The sequence below is a fragment of the Myotis daubentonii genome, chromosome 2 (assembly GCF_963259705.1).
Source record: "Myotis daubentonii chromosome 2, mMyoDau2.1, whole genome shotgun sequence".
NCBI classification, from domain to species: Eukaryota; Metazoa; Chordata; class Mammalia; order Chiroptera; family Vespertilionidae; genus Myotis; species Myotis daubentonii.
The window spans coordinates 7,705,544-7,727,190 of record NC_081841.1 but is presented as its reverse complement, the minus strand read 5'-3'; the positions used below and the strand labels follow the sequence as shown (position 1 = coordinate 7,727,190).

The 21,647-nt window shown below is 58.0% G+C and overlaps 2 protein-coding genes across 4 annotated transcripts in view; one reads left to right on the top strand and one right to left on the bottom strand.

Moving 5' to 3' along the window:
- The window catches only part of LGALS2 (galectin 2), a 21,537-nt gene extending 18,067 nt beyond the window's left edge, over window positions 1-3,470 (bottom strand). The window contains 1 exon segment of the mRNA XM_059680873.1: window positions 3,349-3,470. Coding sequence (XP_059536856.1) covers window positions 3,349-3,470 — 122 coding nt within the window.
- Window positions 3,427-21,647, top strand: GGA1 (golgi associated, gamma adaptin ear containing, ARF binding protein 1). 3 transcript variants are annotated; one of them, XM_059681604.1, is made up of 17 exons: window positions 3,430-3,852; window positions 7,302-7,386; window positions 8,682-8,757; window positions 9,619-9,717; window positions 10,692-10,815; window positions 11,236-11,336; window positions 12,014-12,094; window positions 13,729-13,869; window positions 13,945-14,026; window positions 15,157-15,264; window positions 15,938-16,090; window positions 17,928-17,992; window positions 18,444-18,610; window positions 19,034-19,224; window positions 20,079-20,248; window positions 20,458-20,568; window positions 20,660-21,647. In XM_059681604.1, the coding sequence occupies exons 1-17, from the start codon at window positions 3,810-3,812 to the stop codon at window positions 20,768-20,770; spliced, it is 1,908 nt and encodes a 635-aa protein (XP_059537587.1). In that variant the 5' UTR covers window positions 3,430-3,809; the 3' UTR covers window positions 20,771-21,647. The 3 variants fall into 3 exon arrangements, with proteins under 3 accessions (XP_059537586.1, XP_059537587.1, XP_059537588.1); XM_059681603.1 differs by having other exon boundaries at window positions 3,427-3,852; window positions 13,729-14,026; XM_059681605.1 differs by lacking the exon at window positions 3,430-3,852 and adding an exon at window positions 4,676-4,809 and having other exon boundaries at window positions 13,729-14,026.

Here is a 21,647-nt window from a genome sequence, read left to right as displayed (position 1 = left end):
CACTGTCTTACGTCGGAAGCCTGCGCACTGAGAAGCTCTGGACTAGATAAGTGATCGCAAAGACTCCTTCCAGCTCCGGAATTCTCAGAACTTCGGGAAACACGCCCTGTCCTCTTCCTCCCAAGGAAGTCCTTTCTTGGCGCTGGCCCGAGTCTTTCCTGCTGGACGCGGAGTCCTTCTCCCTCGGGAAGACCGGAAGACAAAGCACCAGTGTGCGGAGTTCCCGGGGCAGACGTGAGGACAGGAGCCATGCAGGCATAAGCGTCGGGGAAAGGACAGAGAAAGGAGTCGAACCAAAGCCCCAAACCTAGGGAATAGGCTTGAGGGCCCCTCCCAATATAACAATAGTAATTACCATTTGGAGCTTTCTTTAATAAGTCTATTGAGTGCTTACTGTATACCAGTAAAAGCTATAGATATCTTTCCGCACCTGTATACAAGGTGTTCTACATGTTATCCCTAATCCTCCGCCAACTAAGACTCAAGAGGTGAAGTGACTCGCCCACGGTCACCGAGTTCTGCTCTCTCCTGCCATGCACACCTTCCCCTCCAGTGTGCCATACTTCCTGGGTTCCTAAAGATCTGACTTCCCAAACACTGTCCCCTCATCTTAGGGAGCAAATTCCTCTTCCTTCCTCTTTAGTTCCCTGCTCCAGGGCGCCTCCTCTCTCTCACCCCTCCCTCTGCCCCAGCGTGACTGATCTTGCGCTCCTCTGCAGCACTTAGAATACACCTGGACGGGCCCTGGCCAGGTGGTTCAGTCGGTTAGAGTGTGGTCCGTTATGCCAAGGTTGAGGTTCGATCCTCGGTCAGTGCACATTCAAGAATCAACCAATGGCCCTAACTGGTTTGGCTCAGTGGATAGAGGTTGGCCTGCGGACTCAAGGGTCCCAGGTTCGATTCCGGTCAAGGGCATGTACCTTGGTTGTGGGCACATCCCCAGTAGGGGGTGTGCAGGAGGCAGCTGATCGATGTTTCTCTCTCATCGATGTTTCTAACTCTATCCCTCTCCCTTTCTCTCTGTAAAAATCAATAAAATATATTTAAAAAAAAGAATCAACCAATGAATGCATAAATAACTGGAACAACATCTCTCTCTCTCTCTCTCTCTCTCTTTCTCACACACACATCAATAAATAACAAAGAAAAAGAAAAAAGAAGATACATCAGTGAACCAAACAGATGAAATGCCTTATCTTCATGGAGCTTTCATTCTGGTTGGGGAGAGAGACAAAAAACACGAAGATGAAAGATGGAGACGTTCAGCAGAGAAAGTGAGTCCGGATCATGTGTTGCAGACACCCTCCCATTGAGTTCTCACAACCAGGTTTCAGATAAGAAGCTTGAGAAACAGGGAGGGTGAGTGACTTGCCCTGAGCCAGTGGTCGGCAAACTGTGGCTCACGAGCCGCAGTTTGCCGACCACTGCCCTGGACCATTTGATTGAGAAAGCAGTGAAGCCAGCATGTGAAACCAGGTGAAATGAAATCTCCACTGTCTTCAAAAAGTGACTCCTGTCTGTGTAGATGCCCCAAACCAATGCGGTAAATGCGGTTGTTTTATTTCTGTGATAATTCATTTTAGTAATAAAAGAAGAAGAAGCCCTAACTGGTTTGGCTCAGTGGATAGAGTGTCAGCCTGTGAACTGAAGGGTCCCAGGTTCGATTCCAGTCAAGGGCATGTACCTGGGTTGCAGGCACATCCCCAGTAGGGGGTGTGCAGGAGGCAGCTGATCGATGTTTCTCTCTCATCAATGTTTCTAACTCTCCATCCCTCTCCCTTCCTCTCTGTAAAAAAATCAATAAAATATATTAAAAAAATAATAAATAAATAAATAAAAGAAGAAGAAGAAAAAAACGATGCCTGGCTGGTGAGCCCAGTGGTTGAGCATGGACCTATGAACCAGGCGGTCGCCCACGGGTGGATTCCTGATCAGGGCACATGCCGGGATTGCGCAGTAGGGGGCGTGCAGGAGGCAGCCAATCAGTGATTCTCTCCCTCTTCCTTCCTCTCTGAAATTAATAAAAATATACTTTTTTTAAAAAAAGAAACAAACGAAAAGCGCTCTAAGTTCATATGATGTTACAACTTCTATTGAGAAATGCACTAAACTTACATAGCACTTTCCTGTGTAACTTCAATGGCCTGAGGAGAATTGAGAAAACCATCCTAGTCAGCTGAATGGGTGGAGTTTAGGGAAAAAACTGACCCAGCACAACCCCCCCCCCCCCCCGCCCGCACCTTTCCGCGCCACCCCCGCTTCCCGGCCCCCCGGCACCCCTCCTCCCCGCTTCCTGGTCTCCCGAGGTCTCTGCCGTTCTGCAAGGTGACTGGAGGTCGTTCTCACAGCCGCAGCCGAGCAGAACTGGATTGGCCAGATTCCCTCGTCCCCGTGCGCTCTAACCCTCCCGAGCACAGGGTGGCTGGAGAGGGCATCGCGGGCCGGGCCGCTTCCCCGCTGGGCCGCTAGGGGGCGACCAGCTGCAACAGACCCAGGAGAGCCAGGCACCGGATGCCCCCTGGGCGTGACGTCACCGCACGTCCCCGCCTCGGGTGGGAAGAGCAGGTGAGGAGGGTCCTCAGTGGAGGGAGAAAAGGATGGGAAGTCTGTCATTCTGCCGCCCTGATTTCAGACTAGCTCCCTCCAGTGTCTTCCGCTCACTGTTGCCGCAAGGACATCTGTAAAACGAAAGCCTGATTTTGTCACCACCCGTGACACCTCCACATAGCTTACCAAAAAAAAAAAAAAAAAAGCTAAACACAGGACCTGCGCGATCTCGCCCCGGCCTAATTCTAGGCCAACATCCTTTGGAGCCGTATTGCAATAGTTTCAATTCCCTGAACTATCCATACTCTTTCTCCCTGTGTGCCCTGAATATCTTTTTGCACCAGGTTTACCTGGAGAAATCTGTCTTGAAGTTAAATTTATCAGCTTCTCTGTGAACCCTCCCCAGACAAGACTCCCCTCATCCCCCACCCCCAGTTGGGATAGAGGCTCCTCCGGTGTTATCTATACCTCGTGGGCTTCCTCCATCACACTCTAATAAATACCTGGCCTGGCCTTTCCAACGTCCGTCACAGAGCAAAGGAAATGCAGAGTGCAACAAATGATTGCAGAATTAATGCAGGAAATAGTGCTGAGGTCAGGCTCTGCCACTTGTGAGATCGCAGGCAAACTATCTGGCTCATGAGTTTGTTGTGAGAAGTGAATGCATTCATGTGCAAAAAAACGCTTAGAACAATGCCTGGACCACTGCAAGCAATCAACAAACTTGGCTTTCTCCCGATTTTCACAGTAGTCAGGCAGGCAGCCAACGAACGTCATAGCCCCTTTAAGGGACACGCCCACTTTGGCAGTAAGCGGAAGTACACGCTCAGGGCTCCGGCTGTGACTTCAGAGTCCCGGAAGTGACCTCGGAGCCCCTCAGAAACATGGCCGCAGGACGTTGTTTTGGACGCGGTCACGGGCATCTCCGTGACGCAGGACGAGTTAGGGCGTACCGTGAGGTTTCCATGGTGCCGCCCTCAGCCCCCAGTTCCTCCGCTTTCTCTCCCGCCTGAGCGCCGCGCGAACAAGAAGTCAGGCGGCCGGTCCGCCCGTGACGTCACGCCTCTTGGGGGAGGGGCTAGGGAGCAGGTGACGCTCTAGCGGAGCTCGCGCGGATCTCTATGCTCCCGAGCGCTCGTGTGCGCCGCTCCTGCGCGTCGGGGCGGACGTTGCCCCTTTAATCGGCGGAGGGTGGTACCGAGGAGGTCCCGCGAGAGTCGAGGGGGGCGGGGGGCGGTGCCGAGGCTGGGGGCCCGTGGCGGATGGAGGCCGAGATGGAGCCGGAGACTCTGGAGGCGCGAATCAGTGAGTGTCCGGGAGGGGCGCGGGCCGGGCCGGAACCGGAACCGGGGGCCCGAGGCGGGTCCCTTCCCGGCGGGGGCGGGGTACGGGGCGCCCCCTCCTCACGCCCCGCCCCGGTCCCGGGAGGGGCGGTGCCCCGAGTGGGTACCTGCGACCCTGAGATGAAGGAAGACCCACCAACTGGGTGGACTGCCCATCCGATCCCGGGACAGCAACCCTCAGGGAAGAGTGAGCTGCGCCCGACTCTGCGCCCAGCAGCCCCGGGACGGAGAAAGCCGCCTCCGACCCACTCGGGCCCCGACTTCTCCACCGAGTCCTCTCCTGGGGTCCCGGGAAGGAGCAAGCGAGCGCAGGGCTGCACCTCAGGCCCCGGAGGGAAGGACCCTGCTCCCTGTGGGGCCCGAGTCCTCCACTCCCTGGTCCTGCACGTCCTGACTGCCTCCTGTCCTTTCCCTTGAGCTTGCAACTTCTCAGATTTGCTGGTTCCCCCGCCTAGGAAGGGAGGACCCCCTGATCCATCTGATCCCCCAAGCTCTGGCCACACAGTAAGAAACCCCCAAACCCTACAGGCTTGAAAGGGCCCATCTCTAACTCCAGAAGTAATTTCAAGTTTTCTATCACTACCCTCAGCCCAGCCCCTCAGCCTCTGCACCTCCACCCAAGGCTCCTTTCCCAGCCGTTGCCGAACTTCCTCCAAAGGCCCCTGCACCCCTTTCTCCGAATCTTCAGACACTGCTTCCTACTGCCCAGGCTCCTGAGCCCTCCACCGAGCTCCCTGCCCTGCATTGCTGACATCCCTGGCTCTCACAACCCCGCTCCCGGACTCTGCCCCAGAAAGCTGTGGGTTGCTTCTCCCTGGGCTAGTGTTGGACCCATGCCTGTGCCAGGGCCTCGGGGAGGCCTCTGGGTCTACGCTCAGCTCAGCACCTCGGCCTCGGGCACAGCAGGAAGCTTCGAGGGGTGAGCAGGGTTGACCCCCTGAGGTTAGCCCCAGAACCACACCGTCCTCTGCCAGGGGGAGAGGGAGGGAGTGGAAAGGAGGCACTCGGCCGCCATGGAGACTGCTCCAGCACGCCACAAGTGTCCAGGTCGCAGCAGCAACTTGGGGGGATGGGCAGGTCCCTGGCTGACAGATGTGACGCCAAGCTGAAGGACCTGAGGTCTGATGATAGCAAACAGTGTCAGGTTTAGCAACAATGGGAACTTTCTGGGAGACCAAAGAGTGTGGCCTGAGAAACAGAGGGGAATCAGGACTCCTGATTGGGCAGTAGGCTGGGCCCCAATAAATTGGGACCAACATTTTTTTCTCTCTTTCTTTCCCTCTGTGCCCTAGCAAAATTGCAAGCTCTTCCCTGGCTGGTTAGAGGTTAAAAGTAGCCTCCGATGGGTAAACGATGACATTTGTCATCACTGGAGTGACAGGGTAAAGCCACACCTCCCTGGAGGTGTTCTTCCCTGCGTCCTGCCCGGGAAGGTGCCCTCTCCTTCCTCCCAGAGGTAATAGGCCTGGGGCTTGGGGCCAGGGCCAGAGAATTTGGTCCGATCTCCTGGGACCCAGAGGCCCTCACTCTGAGAGGGATGCAGGGGAGAACGCTGATGGCTCATGATTGCGCAGCTTCCTTGCTGGGTTCTGACTCAGGAGCCGTCTCTAGAACCAGCCTCTCTGTCCACACTCAGACTCACATGTCTGACACTGGAAGGGACTTCCTGTTTCAGGATCCCCCCCCCCCCCCCGGCGGGTGTCATTGAATGGGTAATAGCCCAATTCTCTCAGGCTGGTGTTCCCCAGCCTCTGGCCATGTTGGGGGGCTAGGAGGGGGAGTAGATGACCACGCTTATGGGGGGTGTCTCTTCCTGGTACCCTGGGTGGTCAGCAGGACTTCATTTCTCTAAGGGACTGGAGGGCTCCTGGAACAGAGATTTATACCCAGAGAGAAAATGCTTCATTCAGATATCTGCTCAGCTGTACCAGAGAGTAGCCTGCCCCCCCCCCCCCCACCTTCTCTGCCTTCTCCTTGCGGTTTTTCTTTATAGCACCTCACAGCAGCGTACAGTATTCTGTGTGGGGTGTTTATCTGAGTAGTCAGTGTCTCTTGCTGGCCTGTGAACTCCAGGAGGGCAGGAATTGTGTCTTGTTCACTGCTGTGGCCCCAGCACTCAGAGTGTGTATCGAATAAATATGAATTGAATGAATGGCTGCCAGTCACTAGGCTCCCAGGGCTCCGGGCCTCCCACAGCACCCGAGCCCAAGTGGGCAGCTGCCGCGGGCTGGGTCTCCAGCCGCCTCCTGCCCACAGACCCTGCTCTGTCCCACCTCCTGGGCTGGGTTCCCTCCACGGCGCTGGCGCTGGCTCAGGCTCAGAGACAGGCTCTGGGGCAGTAGCGCGGATCTGCCTCTGCCCGCCCCACAGCTCTGTCCTGTGTGAAGCATTTCGTCATCCCAACCCCGTCTGTATTTCCAGCCAGCTTTACAAATGGGGACACGGAGGCCGGGGAGCTCTGTGACCTACTGGGTGGTGGTTTAACCGACGTGGGAGCTAAGGGAGGTGACGGGGAGGCCTTGTTTACCACCCCCTCCTTACCACTCCTGCCTGCCTGCAGCTGAGCCCTCATTCATTCGTTTGCCAGGGGAGATGGGCAGGTACACAAGCAGCTGGATGTGGTGCCGTAGCAGCTTGGGCCTATGGTGAAGGTCAGGGCTGAGGGACACAGAAGAAAGAGCCGAGGCAGCAGTACCAACTTGAGGATGGGTGGGAGCTAGCAAGGACTTCCTGGAGGAGGTGATGCCTCAGCCGTACTCCTTACCAAGGCCCGTCACACTGTGCCCGGTGCTCAGCTATCTACGTCTCTTCTCCCACAGCCTGGGGCTGTTCAGAGGCATGCATACCCAGCCTGTAACTCCCTCCACTCTCTGCTGGCGTTGCCTCTTCCAGGCAGCCTCCCCTGGCCCTGGGCTGAACTGAGTCCCCTCTCCAGTTCCTGCGGCTCCTTTGCCTCCTCTGTCTCCTTGTATTGAGAACCTAGTTCCTTTGGCCCACTTGCCAGCCAGGCGGACTCCTGAGGGAGGAACGAGACGTTTATTTTTCTCCTGCTTCTGGGTCTCCTCTGAGCATAAATTTCGTGAGAATCGTGGGGACACTATTTCCAGGAGCAGAACAGAGGAGTGGTGGGCATGGCATCGTACCGCTGTAGGGGCGGGGCAGTGGGGAGTAGGACAGTCTCTAAAAGCGGGGCCCTTCAGGGAGAAGCCGGAAGGGGAAGCCAGTGGACAGGCTGCCTTCTGTCCATGGACCGGACTGAAACATCAGCCCTCGGGTCTTGAAGTTGTGGCAACTGGCCTTTTTGTGTGCTCAGTCATACACCCTGCCCCCTACTGACCAATCCCCGCGGCTGGGGCAGGGAGTGAGAGGCAGGGATCCCTCTGCTAGCCACACTGGCCCTCTCTCCTCCAGACAGAGCCACGAACCCCCTCAACAAGGAGCTGAACTGGGCCAGCATCAACGGCTTCTGTGAGCAGCTCAACCAGGACTTCGAGGGGTAGGTGGTCTCTCTCCCTCTTTTGCTCACGCTCAGCAGAATCCGCTGTGTCCCTGCTGTGCACACCGCAGACGCGAGCCTCGGGCAGAGACTTTTCCATTCTTAATGCTCTCCCTAATATTTTTTTAATTTAGTGGTTGATTTGGGGGCGGGAGGGCGGGGGGGAGAGAATCAACGATTTGGTGTTCCGCTTATTTATGCATTCATTGGTTGATTCTTATATGTGCTCTGACCAGGAATCGAACTTGGTGTATTGGGATGATGCTCTAACCAACTGAGCTACCCGGCCAGGGCTAATGTGCTCACAAATTAATGACAGTAGTGGGCACTCGGTACTGAGTGCTGCTTAGGAGCCCATCTCTGAGGTGAGCCTTGCTGGACCCATCTTACAGCTGAAGAAACTGAGGCTATGGGGATTCAGCAGTTGCCCCAAGATCTCGCAGAGAGAAAATGGTAGTCCTGAGCTTGTGAAAATGCACATTTTGGGGCTGCCCCAGACTTGGACTAGATGCCGGGCAGGGGTCTTAGGGTAGATATGTTAGTGGCTTCCCAGGTGATGCTGAAGTTTGGGGAGCACAGCTCAATGTGCTCCTCCCCCAGTGCAGCGCTCCACTCGGGGAGGCTATGCAGACAGCATGACGACTGCTTGGGGGCGACTCCCCTCCCCTGTTAGTGGGGCAGGTAATTAAATGCTTCTGAGATTCCATTCCTTCAACTGTAAAGTGGGGCGCGGGTGCCGCCCACCTCAGAGGGCTCTGGTGAAGCTTGGGCAGGAAAGTGCTTGTGCGGCACCGCGCACACCATAAGCACTCAGTGCGTGGTCGCTGTTACTGTCACTGGTGACAGGTCTTTTAGGATCTGGTAGCCGATACCACCGCCTCCGCCATGATTTCCCCTAGACTGTCCTTGAGTTCCCAGGGAGCTATGTCTGCCCATCTCTCCTGGTACATTGTCTTGTTCTGCTCCCAGCCTGGGCCCTTGAAGGCTGTGTCATCTCTCCATACGTGTGTCTATGCTGAGCCAAGGACACGGCAGGTCATAGTTCTTGTAAAGCTGGCCAAGGGGCTGAGCTCATGCCTTTTGAAGGTCCCAGCCTGCACTCCCTGCCTGGCCCTACCCCATCACGCCACAGTCTCCAGCCCTGCCCTTGATCAGAGAGGGAGCTGGGCCTTTGCATCTGCCCTGCAGGAGCCACTGAGGGCTACGGCCTTAGGGAGTGAGGCAGCCCCCCGTCCCCCCCCCCCGGGCGCCTGAGCTGTGTGGCTCTTCTAGCTCTCTCTCTTCCTCTCACCCAGGCCTCCACTTGCCACCCGGCTATTGGCCCACAAGATCCAGTCCCCGCAGGAGTGGGAGGCGATTCAGGCCCTGACGGTGAGGAGAAGGGGAAAGAGGGTGCTGGTCAACTGCCAACCACTTGGATAGCACCAGGGGAGGCCAAGACTGGGGTTTTTGGGGTCCCATCAGACTCTTCAGGGCCCAAGGGCTTGTGCCAAGATGGCCTAGAATGGGGGTCTGGGCCATCCCCTGAGGGTCCCACAGCAACCAGTGGGCTGGCCTCCTGTCCCAGACCCTGCACAGGTAGGTCTCTTGTGGGGAGGAAGCCCCCTCGGGTCATCTGGTCCAGAGGTTCCCCCCGAGCTGTGCCTCAGCTCTCCCGGAGGCTGGTTAAACATACCACCCAGAGCTGCTGGGTCAGAACTACAGTACCTGCATCCAGGAATCTGCAAGCTCCCAGGTGCACTGCCGAGCCAGCCCAGCTCCTCAGTGATCTCCAGACACACGAGTACAAGCAGTGATGCCTGGGCTCAGGCCCGAGGTTTCTTGCCAATAGCACAAGAGTACGGGGTGCTCTGCAGCCTCCAAGCATGGGCCATATAGCAACTGACTATGTACCCACACTGATTTTAGGTGGTAGTAATAAACAGGTTTTCTTTTAATAGTTATGTCTTTATTTTTAACACATTAAGTTTTTTGTTTTGTTTCTCAAATACACACTAGTCCTATGATTTCACAGACATATAGCTTAGAATAAGGCTAAGGTAGATGGTGCCTATTTAAGTTTAAAAAAACAATCAAAGGAATATAGTAAGAAAATAATTTACAAATGGTATGGAGATGGCCAAGCCAGGAGGTGGCGATCAGTCTCAGGGCCTCTTAACCTCCGAACCCTCTTGTCCTCACAAGTCACTTTCTCCCTTACAAACCCTGGACTTCTGGGCTGCCTCCCCCCAGGTGCTGGAAACGTGCATGAAGAGCTGCGGCAAGAGGTTCCACGATGAGGTGGGCAAGTTCCGATTTCTCAACGAGCTCATCAAGGTTGTGTCTCCCAAGGTGGGTGCTCCCAGCCCAAGCTCAGCCCTGTGCCGTCTGATGGGTGACGGACTGCACCTCATCCTTGGGCCTCCTCCTGGGGCTCGCGCTCCTCCTACTGCCTCAGCCCCGCTTAGCAGTCTCACCGGCAGGAGCACAGACCCTCTCTCCTGGTCCCCTCACACCGCGGAGTCGGGGCAGCTGATTCCTAGGCAGAGTGCTTCCGCTGACATAGCGGCTGGCCTGGGAGCTGCTTGGTACTTAGGGGCAGACAGCTGCAGGGAGTGCACACCGCTGCCCTAGCACGAGCTGCTCTGGCTCTGAGATCTCCCTGCAGACCTGGCCATGGCGCCCCACCTGTCCCCACTTCACAAGAGTGGCTTCCTTGAGGCCTAGGATGCTGAGACCCCAAACCTGAGTGATGGAGCCTGCTGGCTCCAGATGGGCCACGCCCCCAGCTTGCCCGAGGAGTCCTCCCATGGGTCATGAACATGTTTGGTGCCCCTACCCCCTTCGCCCTTCCTCACTCAGACCTGCTGTCCTGAGTGGCTAAATGATCCGGCTGGCCCCCCATTCTCCTCCCAGAAGGTGACTCGTGTGAGAGCCAGTTCCCCTAGCCTAGTGTACTTCTGGGGGGCTGCGTGGGGTCCACGGCCGAGCGTGTCCACAGCTGCCCCTGCCCTAGTCAGTCCGGTGGCGGCTCCTTCCTGAGGTCACAGAGTTAAACCTTACATGGGCAGGCCCTGGGCTCTGTGCCTTAGCCATATAAGCTCTGCATCCTCATTGTGGTGCCACTGTTACCATCCACACTTAGCAGTGGGGAAACTGAGGCATGCAGCGTTAGCACAGCTAGCGAGTGACAGCTAGCAGGTGAAGTCTGTCTGTGCCAGGCTGCTTGGGTGGGATGTGAGGGCCTTAGAGCCCAGCTTTCCGAGGGAGTTCGGAGAAGACAGCCAGCCAACGTCAAGGGCTTCCCTTCCCCTTGGTCTTTGAAGTACCTGGGCTCTCGGACATCAGAGAAGGTGAAGAACAAGATCTTAGAGCTGCTCTACAGCTGGACGGTCGGCCTGCCCGAGGAAGTGAAGATTGCCGAGGCCTACCAGATGCTCAAGAAGCAGGGTGAGGCCCCGGAGCCGGGGCTTGGCCGTGCCTCCCACTCCTCCCCTCCTGGGCGCCCGCTACTTTGGAGCTCTGGCAGCGAGGTCATGGGTCTGCCCTTTAACTCCCCCAGAACATAGCCAGTGAAGCCTTTTTGTTGCCCTGCCTGAGGCTAGCTTGGGTGGCGAGAAGGTGGGTTTGGGTCAGGCTTCCCTTCAGAGAGTGGCTCCCACGGAGTGGCCTCAAATTATGGGTGCCCACTCTTCCCCGTGCAGTTCAACGACAGGTCAGGAGCAGGCCTTGGCCCACCAGCTAGAGCCAGCATGCTGGAGAAGGACTCCCTCCCCCATCCTTTCTGTGCTTACCTGGCCACGGCCCCATCACACCCCTGCCCCTGGGCCTGGCCCTTCCGACAGCCTTCCCACCACCCGTCTACTCTAGGGATAGTGAAGTCCGACCCCAAGCTTCCAGATGATGCCATCTTTCCCCATCCTCCTCCTCGGTCCAAGAATGTAATCTTCGAAGATGAGGAGAAATCCAAGGTGAGGCTCCGAGGAGGGGTGACGAGGGCTCTAGGGCCCACTCGGGGGTCAGTGAATTCCACCCCTGCCTGCCCTGCCCTTGAAGCAGAGGCTGGAGATGAGCATCCGCTGTGGTGGGTGACAGGCACCGTTTCTCAAGCACTTCCTGCATGCTGAGTACTCCCCACACGGTGCCCTGCATTTAGTAAACACAAGAGTGTCTGGTGTCCGTGGGGTTGGTTTGAGGGCATTTCATAGGTTGCCCAGGAGTTTGCATGTCTTTATGTCGTTCACCCTTTGAACGTAATTTCATTCGTTGTTTGTAAAAGAAGCATGTGTTCATGGGCAAGAAACGAAACTGCACAGGAGGTAAGATGCACAGTAAAAGCTCCTGCCTACCTCGCCCAGCCCCAGAGGGTAACCACAGCTAAGCTTCTTGTACACCATCCCAGAAAGGCTCGCTAACAGCGGTAATAGGATGCTTTGTGCCATTTGTTGAGAACTTATTTCTGCCGGGAACTGTGGGGAGCACTTATGCACAGTGTCTCAGTTGTCCTGTGGCCACCCCATCAGGTGTCAGTAGATTCTCGCCATTTCATGAGAGCTTAGGTAACATCCCACAGCCAGGAAGTGGGGAGCCAGCACGTGACCCCAGGCCCACTCCCTGCCATCGTGGCCATGCCCTTCTGTCTTCGCAGATGCTGGCCCGCCTGCTGAAGAGCTCCCACCCGGAGGACCTCCGAGCGGCCAACAAACTCATCAAGGAGATGGTGCAAGAGGTGATGGCCGAGCCAGAGCACGGGGAGGAGGGGCATGAAGCTGTTGAGCGGGGCTGCGAGGTGGGGTGCATGTGCAGAGGAGCGATTCTGTAGTGACCCAGCTGAAGGGCTCACAGCAGTGGAGGAGCTGGCTGACTGCGGGACCCAGTGGGCTGAACCAGGACCACTGTAGAGGGAAGAATTCCCAGCAGCCAAGTTCACCTTCCCTGGATCTTTTCCATAAAAATTAGGAATAAATTAAGCTTTACTACATTTAGAGAGAGAGAGAGAGAGAGAGAGAGAATAATGTATGTTTAATTTATAAATAAATACAGATGCTCCTTGACTTACAATGGGGTTACATCCCATAAATCCATTGTAAGTTGAAAATGTTTTAAATCAAAAAAGTGTTTAATACACCTAAGCTACCAAACAGTATAGCTTAGCCTAGCCTACCGTAACCCCTAGAGTGCCGGGGAGTGCGACCGCGCTCCTCCTGCAGTGTCCAGTTCTAAGTCTGCTTTTATTACTGATGATGATATTGCTAAATATGTCAATTCTTGCTGTGAAGATGACGATTTTGTGGAAGATATTGAATATGTAACTTCGTTTACTTGCAATTCATAATTTTTTTCCTAAACTGCTGTAAAATCAGCAAAAATGCCTTGGCAATTTTAGCATAGTTCCTAGGATATTGGTTGGCACTCAAAGGGTTAAATATGCTCACAGCACACATTAGCCTCCAGTTGGGCAAAATCATCTGACACAAAGCCTATTTTTGACTATCATGTAATTTATGCATATCGTTTTCACACCATCATAAAGTAAAAAAGTTGTAAGCTGAACCATTATAAGTTGGGGACCATCTGTATACATGTATCATGGGTGCATGCTGAAACATTTTTTTATTGATAAAGACAAGTTCTCAAAAAAGTTTGCAGTCTGGAGACCCAGAGGGCAGAAGTTCTGGGTTGTCTCTTAAAGTCAGGCTGCTCTGACAGCCAAGAGCAAGTGCAGGGTGGCCCCTCGCAAGGAGAGTGACGTATCCCAAGACGGCACGGCACAAGCCCTCCTTTCATGCCACAAGGAAGGAACATGCGTAGTAAGGAGAGTTGGCCTGGGTAGCAGGGGCACTTCCTGCAGCGCCTTTCAAGGATGAGTGCCCATCCATTTGCCAGGACTAACGACATTGGCAGGGGTCACTGCACTGGTTTCCAGATTGCACTTGATGGCCATTAAGGTCTTTCACTCTCAAGTACCAGAACCTCCTTTCAAGAGACAAACACGAGAAAGGCAAGGCTCATGTAGAACCACAGGTGTAGTAGGTCTGGGCCCTGGTCCTCCAGAATCACCTGGCAAGTGTGTTAGAGACCCAGATTCCTGGGCCATCGCTGGAGACTGGCTGAGGGCCCAGGAAGTTCTTAGGGGGCCATGCAGACACCTGGGTCCAGGGGGCACTGGCAGGAGGAGAGGAAACGAGGAGGGTTGGCTGAGGGCTTCTTGGACCAGAGTCCCCTACTCCGCGCATGAGGGGCTCTTAGCAGTGTCTGCCTTGACACCCAGCCAGCAGGCCCTGGGAACAGTGGTGTGGGCAGTGCTTGGCTCGGGGCTGGGCCTGACCCAGCTCTCAGGGGCGTTTGCCGATGCCTCCCTAGGACCAGAAGCGGATGGAGAAGATCTCGAAGCGGGTGAGTGCCATTGAGGAGGTGAACAACAATGTGAAACTGCTGACGGAGATGGTGATGAGCCACAGCCAGGGCGGTGCTGCAGCCCAGAGCAGTGAGGACCTTATGAAGGTGCGCCTGTCTCCACCCTGTCCCAGTCCACTCAGCCAGCCTGCAGCCCTGACCTGCCCACCCTACTGCCCCCAGGAACTCTACCAGCGCTGTGAGCGGATGCGACCCACACTCTTCCGACTGGCCAGTGACACAGAGGACAATGACGAGGCCTTAGGTGAGCCCCAGGCAGAGCTGGCTCATCCCTTTATCTACTTCCCCCACCTCTCCCAGGGCCTGCTGAGTACCTGCAGTTAGCAGGAGCTACCACCAGGGGGCCCCTTTCTCCAGCATTGACCTTGGGTTTCTCCTAGCTGAGGAAGAAGGAAGCTGGGAGCTGATCTGATATCCTGAGAGACCCTGGGCCAAGCCCCTTCACCGACACCTCATTTACTGCCCACAAGCTACACAGGAGGGAAAATTGCCGCCATCTCACAGCTAGCGCTGGGGCGGGGGTGGGCGGATGGGAGCGGGAGGAGTGACTTGCCCAGATCACACAACAGAGGCAGAACCAGGGTGGAGCAGGGTTCTTTCTCCCTGCAGACACTGGCTCCCTGGTAAGGGCTACAAACTGAGAGCGGATCCCACAGGCTGGGCAGTTCCAGAGCTGAGCCTGTGGCTTCTGCTAGGGCCACGTATCAGGTTCTCATCCCATTCTCTGCTACCACATCAGCAGGGCCTCTTGGGCGGCGGTCTGGGTACCCTCTCAGCGCCTCATTCAGCGGGAGCTCACTTAGCGCCTCCCATGGGCCGGGGACCTGGTCTCCACCAAGAGGCTCACTGTCCAGATCCCTCAAAGCCCTGGCTCCCCAGGAGGTGATGCTGACAAGGGCCTACTGTGTGCCAGACACTGCTCTAGGCCCTCGGGGATGTGGCCGTGATCAAAATGGACACATGCCACCACCTCATGGAGCTTGTAGCCTAATGAGAGGAGACAGACAGTAAGCCCACGTGAGCCGTGGCAGTTTGTCAGGTGGTGCTGAGAGACATGGAGAAAAACAAGTGGGGTTAGAGGAGGCCTCCCCAAGGTGACTGGGTGAAGACCTGAAGGCAGGAAGGGAGGAAGCACGCCGAGATCTGGGGTATCGACAGCAGAGCCGTGTGGAGGCCTGGAGCGGGGCCGTGCACCGAGTGCAGGGGCTGGCACGGGGCAGTGTGGAGGGAGCAGTGGACAAGGGTGACCGAGGGCCTGAGTCTGAGTAGATGAGATGGGATGCCCGCCGCCCCACTCCCTCATGAGGGCTGCTCATCTCCCCACAGAGGCCCCACATTCCTTCACACTGGCCTCTCCCTTTCTGCCCATTCCAGCGGAGATCCTGCAGGCCAACGACAACCTCACCCAGGTGATCAACCTCTACAAGCAGCTGGTGCGGGGCGAGGAGGTCAACGGAGATGCTGCTGCTGGCTCCATCCCTGGTGAGGGGGCGCAGGAGATTGGGAGGGGCCCCCAGGCTGGAGGGGACAGCGTCTAGGGTGGTGCACTGGTCCCAGAGCCGCTAGCAGTGACCACCAGGGTGACCCTGGCCCATTAAGATGGGGAAGGCCCCCAGGCAAAGAGTCAGTGCACGCCTGCAGCTGTGGGAGTGGAAGTCTGGATGTGGGACGAAGCGGGAGGGAGCCGGGGGGTTGGCGAGGACAGGCAGGAGGAGGAAGACCTTTTGACAACTCGGGCACCTCTGTGCAGGGCTGGATGACACCCCAAGGCTTAGTCTCATCGTCAGAAGTGGTAGGAGGGTCTGACACACAAACAGGCTGATTCAGTAAGGGTAAAACGCCAGCTCTGGGACCCACAGAAGCGGGGGGGGGGTGGGGGGGGCGGGAGGCACTATGCAGAAGCAGTAGTTTAAGCAGGGCCTTAAGGTTGGGAGGCAGTTCACCAAGTAGAAGCAAATCTGTTCCAGACAGAAGGAATAGCATGTGCTGAGGAAAAGGCTCGGTGGGCAGATTTAGGGGCAGGGGCCGTGTGGCCAAGGAGGGAAAGGCAGGGGAGTCATGAGGGGGGGGGACGACAGCTGCCACTCAACCCCCATGGACTCTGAGAACCTGAGCGTCCTCCCCAGGACTTGCCTGACTCTCCTTTCCCACCCAGGGAGCACCTCGGCCCTGTTGGACCTCTCAGGCCTGGATCTCCCTCCTTCAGGCACCACCTACCCAGCCGTGCCCACCTGCCCTGTCACCCAGGGCAGCCCCGAGCAGCCCAGCGCCTCCGTTTCCCTGCTTGATGATGAGCTCATGTCTCTGGGTGAGGATGGGCCGGGCCCGGAGGGGGCGGGCTCAGCTGCAGGCTGGGCTGGTGCCCGTGCACGAGCTGCTTGCAGAGCCTGGTCAGGTCAGCGTGTGAGTCCTCCCCTGAGTGCTGTGGAGCTCCCCAGCCAGGAAAGGGAATGGGGACTTGGGGTGAGGAGTGAGACGAGGGGGACAGTGGGCCAGGTTCAGTTCCCCTCTCTGGGCATGTCAGCGTACCCTTCCTGGGAGGGTCTGCCCACAGGGTCGCTTACACACCCACCTGCCCCTCCTCATTCAGAGCCAGAGGCCCTGCCCTGTCTCACAGAGCGGGTGGGCGGCAGTGATGAGAAAGCCAGGGCGGCAGCCACTGACGGGCCCCGCTTGTGGGTGGCCGAACCCCCAGTGAGTGGCTGTGGCAAAGCCACCTCTGGAGAAGCGAGGTGTGCTGTGCACTTCCTGTCCCCGCGTCGCTTCAGCAGAGGCCTGAGCCTCCAGCTTCCTCTGGTTTCATCTCGAAGGCAAAGGAAATGTAGGAACAGGAACCAGCAGTGCCAGGGCGGCCCCCGCCCAGCTCTGGGACCACAAAGGGGGCTTTTCCTAAACGGTTCTGCAGCAGGAAGGGTGAGGGGGGCAGGCTGGGCAGTGGGGACTTCCTGTGTGTCAGACGGCGTGCATCGCATTTATTACAACAGTCCTCCGAGGTGGGTGCTGCTGTGTGGGCACAGGGCGGTTGTCACCAGCGAGGGGTCACACAGCGAAGTGGCAGAGCTGTACTCAAACTCCAGCCAGTAGACCGTGCTCTGGCCAAGTCTAGACTCGGCCACTTTCCAGCTCTGGCCTTGGACAGATTACTTAGCCCCTCTGAGCGCCTGTTTTCTCATCCCTAAAAGAGGGATGAGAACCACATTCCTGCCTTGTACGCTGGGTTAAGCACTAAGTGAGACCCAGGGCCGAAGTGCCTGACACATCAGGGGGTGTAGGAAACGTTACCAGTTACCACCGTGGTGTCAGAGGTGTGGCCTGCGGAAGGGAGCCGATACCCACAGCTTCCTGCGCTTGCCTTTGCCTGTCACCGGCCGGCCTCACTTGTTCAGGATTTGCTAGAAACAGGATAACTTGTCTTCTGTCGGTGAAGTCTGGGTGAACCTGGCCAGAGTGGGCTCCAGGGCAGGCAGAGGTCAGACTGGTTGGGGACCTGCTGCCTTCTACCGATCAGCAGCCTTCACAGCGCCCACAGCTCTCTGGCACCAGCGACCCAGCCTTGTTGGCATGTGCCAAGGCGGATGGGGTCTTCACAGTCTGCCCCAGCCCACCTGCATTGTGCCCATGGGGCCACTACTGCCCAGCCAGCACCTTGCCCCGGCTGCTCCGACTCTGGGCTAGGCCCAGGGCCCCGGCCCTGTTCGCTGTCCCACAGCGCCCTTCGGACACTCAGAGGGCATCCCTCCAGTCGGTCGGCAGGGTGCTGCCCCCTGGCCATCTGGACCTTGAGGTCAGGAACCCCACTTGGTGTCTCCCACCTCCTGTACTGCTCCCCTCCACCAGCAGCAGCTGCCAGCTGGTGGTGCAGATGGAAGTCCTGACCTCTGTAGTTGGCTGGGCTCCTGAGCAGCAGCAGAGGAAGCATGTGTGGCCGGGAATGGGCTGTCGGGATGTTAGCTTCTTCTGCTCTGTGGCTGGCTCTCTGTGAGAGTGCTGACGTGGGCTTTTCCCCTTTGAGCTGAGCCTCTCGGAGGAAGGAGTGCAGGGGGGAGGGTAGGAGCCAGGGACCCCAACCTATCACACCGGAGCCCCATGTCTCTCGCCTCTGCTCAGGGATCCAACTCCTTTATCTCCCTCTTGCTTCCCCGCAGGCCTGAGTGACCCCACACCACCTTCAGGCGCAAGCTTGGAGGGTGCTGGATGGAACAGCTTCCAGGTAGGAGGGCCCGGAACTAGCCTGACCCATCCTGGCAGCAGAGCACCTGGGTCAGGCAGCCAGGAGAGCAATGAGAGGAGATGAGCGGGAGGGACGGCCCAGGGCCTGAGGCCTCCATCCCCGGGTGGAGAAAGGCAGGCGGTCCTCTTACCTCCGGTTCCCCTCCCTGCCAGTCTCAGCCTTGGGCCTCCCTTGGGTTGAGGTGAGGGCTCCTTATTCCTGTTCTCTTGAGGGTGATTTTGAGGTCCCTGGAATGTGAAGGTTTCTAGAGTAGAACCCAGACCAGGCCTGCCAGGCCTGACCCACTGTTGACCCTGCAGTGAGGGGTCAGGCCTGGCAGGAAGGTGTCCCCATCCCTGCTGCTTCTTCCCCAGATGTCACCTGCAGGGAGGGGAAGGGGCCTCCTTTTCAGCACCACCTCACCCACCTGCGTCCTTTGTATGCCCAACAGTCATCTAATGGCGCTGAACCCCCCGCCCCCGCTCCAGCACCCAGCACGGACAGTTGGCACCCCGTTCAGACATCCCTGCCAGCGAGCAGTGGTCTGGATGACCTGGACCTCCTGGGGAAGACCCTGCTACAGCAGTCACTGCCCCCGGAGTCCCAACAAGTGCGGTGGTGAGGGCACACCCTGGCTGGCATGGGGGGAGCCCTCTCTGTCCCACAACCAGACCATGCAGGGAGAGGCCCAGTGCCAGCGCGTTCCTGTGAGCAGTGGCTGCAGAGCACCGCCTTGTGCCAAGCACTGCACTGGGTGTAAGGGTGGTGCTGGGCCCGTCCCAGGGCATGGAGCTTATAAGAGAAAGGGGACCTGTGCCCCACTCAGGCGTCCCAGCGCCTGAGAAAGATGGAGGGTCAACAGTGAGAAGGACACAGCCCCAGGGGTTGGGGGAAGGAGAGAGAGCTGCCCATTTTAAGGTGAGGAAACTGAGGCCAGAGAGACAGGGAAGTGTCAGGGACGGTCAGGAAGCCCACCTTCCCTGGGCCCCTGGTCTCTTGGTCACCGAAGAGTCACCTCTCAATGCACCGCCCTCCAATAAGGGAGAAGCAGCAGCCCGCCCCCCGGCTCACACTCCGGGACCTGCAGAATAAAAGCAGCGGCAGCTCACCCAGCGCCAGTGCCGCCAGCCTCCACAGCACGTCCCCTGAGCCCCTGGGGCCTCTGCAGCAGCCCACACAGACTGAGCTCTCGCTGGCCAACATCACTGTGCCCCTGGAGTCCATCAAACCCAGTGAGTAGGGCGGGGCACTGCGGGTGCAGGCTGGGCCAGGTCAGCTCACGGCCCAGCAGCACCACCCACCGCGTCGCCCCTCCAGGAGCTCTTTCTGGGGTCAGGTGGGAAAGGGGGCCTTTCTTCCCAGTCCTTTCTGCCCTGCCTGGCTCAGCGAGGAGCTCTGGGCAGGACCCTGCGCAGCCGTCTCCTCATCCATCCCAGAGTGGCCCAGAATAGCCATATAAACTCCAGGCTCACCCAGGCAGCAGACTTCCGATGGCTGGCCCCCGGGACAAGGTTTGGGGTCTCCCCAAGATCACAAAACCAAACTGAGATAAAGATCCAGGTCTGGGTCTGGGCTTCTCCCGCCCGGGAGCAATAGGGGGCCCCCAGCAGCACAGGCCCTGCACAGACAGATAAAGACGCCCAGCCTCCTCAGCCTCATCCATCCGTGACCAAGGGCATCACACTTCCTGTGTCCCGGGAGGTCGGTAGTGATGCCCCATCTTACCAGTAGGGAGGCCCTGAGCAGCGGAGTGACTAGACCAGGGTCACACAGTGAGACAGGACCCCACTTCACCCCAGCATGCCAGCCAGCAGCCGTGCACGGACTGGCAGAGCCCTGCATGGGGCTCCGTTCCCGGCTGGGTGTCTTGCCTCCGCCATGCCACTGCACGTTCACCTGCCTTCCTGGGCATCAGTCTGTACCCCTGGCTGCACTGCTGCCCAGGGTCGAGGCGAGGACCTAAGTTTGTGGGTTCATTCCCAGCTGAGCAGGAAGAACTGATGTGAGCCGGGTGTGGGGAGCTGGTCGGATGTGCTTGGGCTCGGGCCCAGCACCACCCGTTGCCCTCTGCCCCTCTCCCCTGCAGGCAGCATCTTGCCGGTGACCGTGTACGACCAGCATGGCTTCCGGGTCCTCTTCCACTTCGCCCGAGACCCGCTGCCTGGGCGCTCCGACGTGCTGGTGGTGGTGGTTTCCATGCTGAGCACCGCCCCCCAGCCCATCCGCAACATCGTGTTCCAGTCAGCTGTCCCCAAGGTGACACTGTCATACCTCCCTCCTCTCAAGGCCACGTGACTCCAGGCTAGACGGGGGCCAGCTGGGAGTGGGGACTCGGGTAAAAAGGAACCAAAGGAGAGAGCCCCAGGACCCCCCGAAGAGGAGCTGGCGGGCAGGCTGGGCTTGGCTCCTCGGGATGGAGAGGAGAAGCCAGGGCTAGCTGGGCCCGTCCTGCCCTCCTGTCACAGGTCATGAAAGTGAAGCTGCAGCCACCCTCAGGCACAGAGCTGCCGGCGTTCAACCCCATCGTCCACCCCTCAGCCATCACCCAGGTCCTGCTCCTCGCCAACCCCCAGAAGGTGAGGGCCCAGCTGGGATGGGGCACTGCTGTGGGGTGGGGGCAGCCCCCTCTCCACCTCTGACCCTCTGCCTTCACCGTCTCTGCCCCAGGAGAAGGTTCGCCTCCGCTACAAGCTCCTCTTCACCATGGGCGACCAGACCTACAACGAGATGGGGGATGTGGACCAGTTCCCCCCGCCCGAGACCTGGGGGAGCCTCTAGAACAGAGAGGGGAGGGGAGAGGAGGAGGGGGCAACGGGACTGGCCACTGGCTAGCCTGGGCAGGAGGCTGTGGTGGCCGAGGACACCCTTTGTCCCCATGGCCATATCCCCTGTGCCTGGTGCTTCATCCCTCACCCCTGTGCCCCCATCCTTCCGTAACCCCTCCCCTGCTGAGCCAAACCCAGCAGGAGGCTGGGCCTGGGTTTGCACTGCTGGGGACTTCACCACAGGTGGGAGCCTGCCGCACGGGAGGGCTGTGGCCCTGGAAGGACTTGGGGTCCTTGGGTGAAGCATGGCTGCCGGGACCTCAGGCCCAGCCCGACCCCAGCCTGGGGTGGGGTCATCCCCGCCCGTCTCTTATGCCTTATGGGAAGGCCCAGCCATAACTGGGAGCCACGCTGGAGCCAGGAACCAGCTCAGGCCTCCTCCATAGGAACTGGGTAACTGTGGGAGTGAGGCCTGCACCCCCAGCTGTTTGCACTCTCTGGTGTGTGGTTTGACTCAGCTTTTATTTCTGAGTGGCCCTGTGGTCACCATCTCAGGGGGCCCAGTTGGGGGAGCCCCACCTGTCTCCTCCTCCTCCTGGGGGTCTCCCTCTACAGGCCTGGCCCCTTTGCTCTCAGGCCTCCTGAGGAGCTGTGGGGGCCGTGCAACTGCTGGCCCAAGGGTAATGCCAGAGGCAGGTGGCCCCACTGGGGGCCCCAGGACTCTGGCCCAGGGAGGGCCTGCACTGGTTCTCAGAGTCCCCTTCATTCCTGGGCCTCTGCTGGGCCTCCTGTGGGTGTCTCGCCTCTGTCCATCTGTTTATGGGCAGGAGTGGTCAGTGTGTGAGTGAGAGCAGGAGTATTTATGGAAATAAAATGTCCTTTTTCCTGGA

Bases quoted from the DNA above. Each gene is read 5' to 3' on its own strand.
- GGA1 (XM_059681603.1), top strand. From the start codon at position 3,810: ATGGAGGCCGAGATGGAGCCGGAGACTCTGGAGGCGCGAATCA. The intron at 15,265-15,937 runs GTGAGGGGGCGC...TTTCCCACCCAG, and splicing joins TGCTGCTGGCTCCATCCCTG to GGAGCACCTCGGCCCTGTTG. The intron at 20,569-20,659 runs GTGAGGGCCCAG...TCTCTGCCCCAG, and splicing joins TCCTCGCCAACCCCCAGAAG to GAGAAGGTTCGCCTCCGCTA.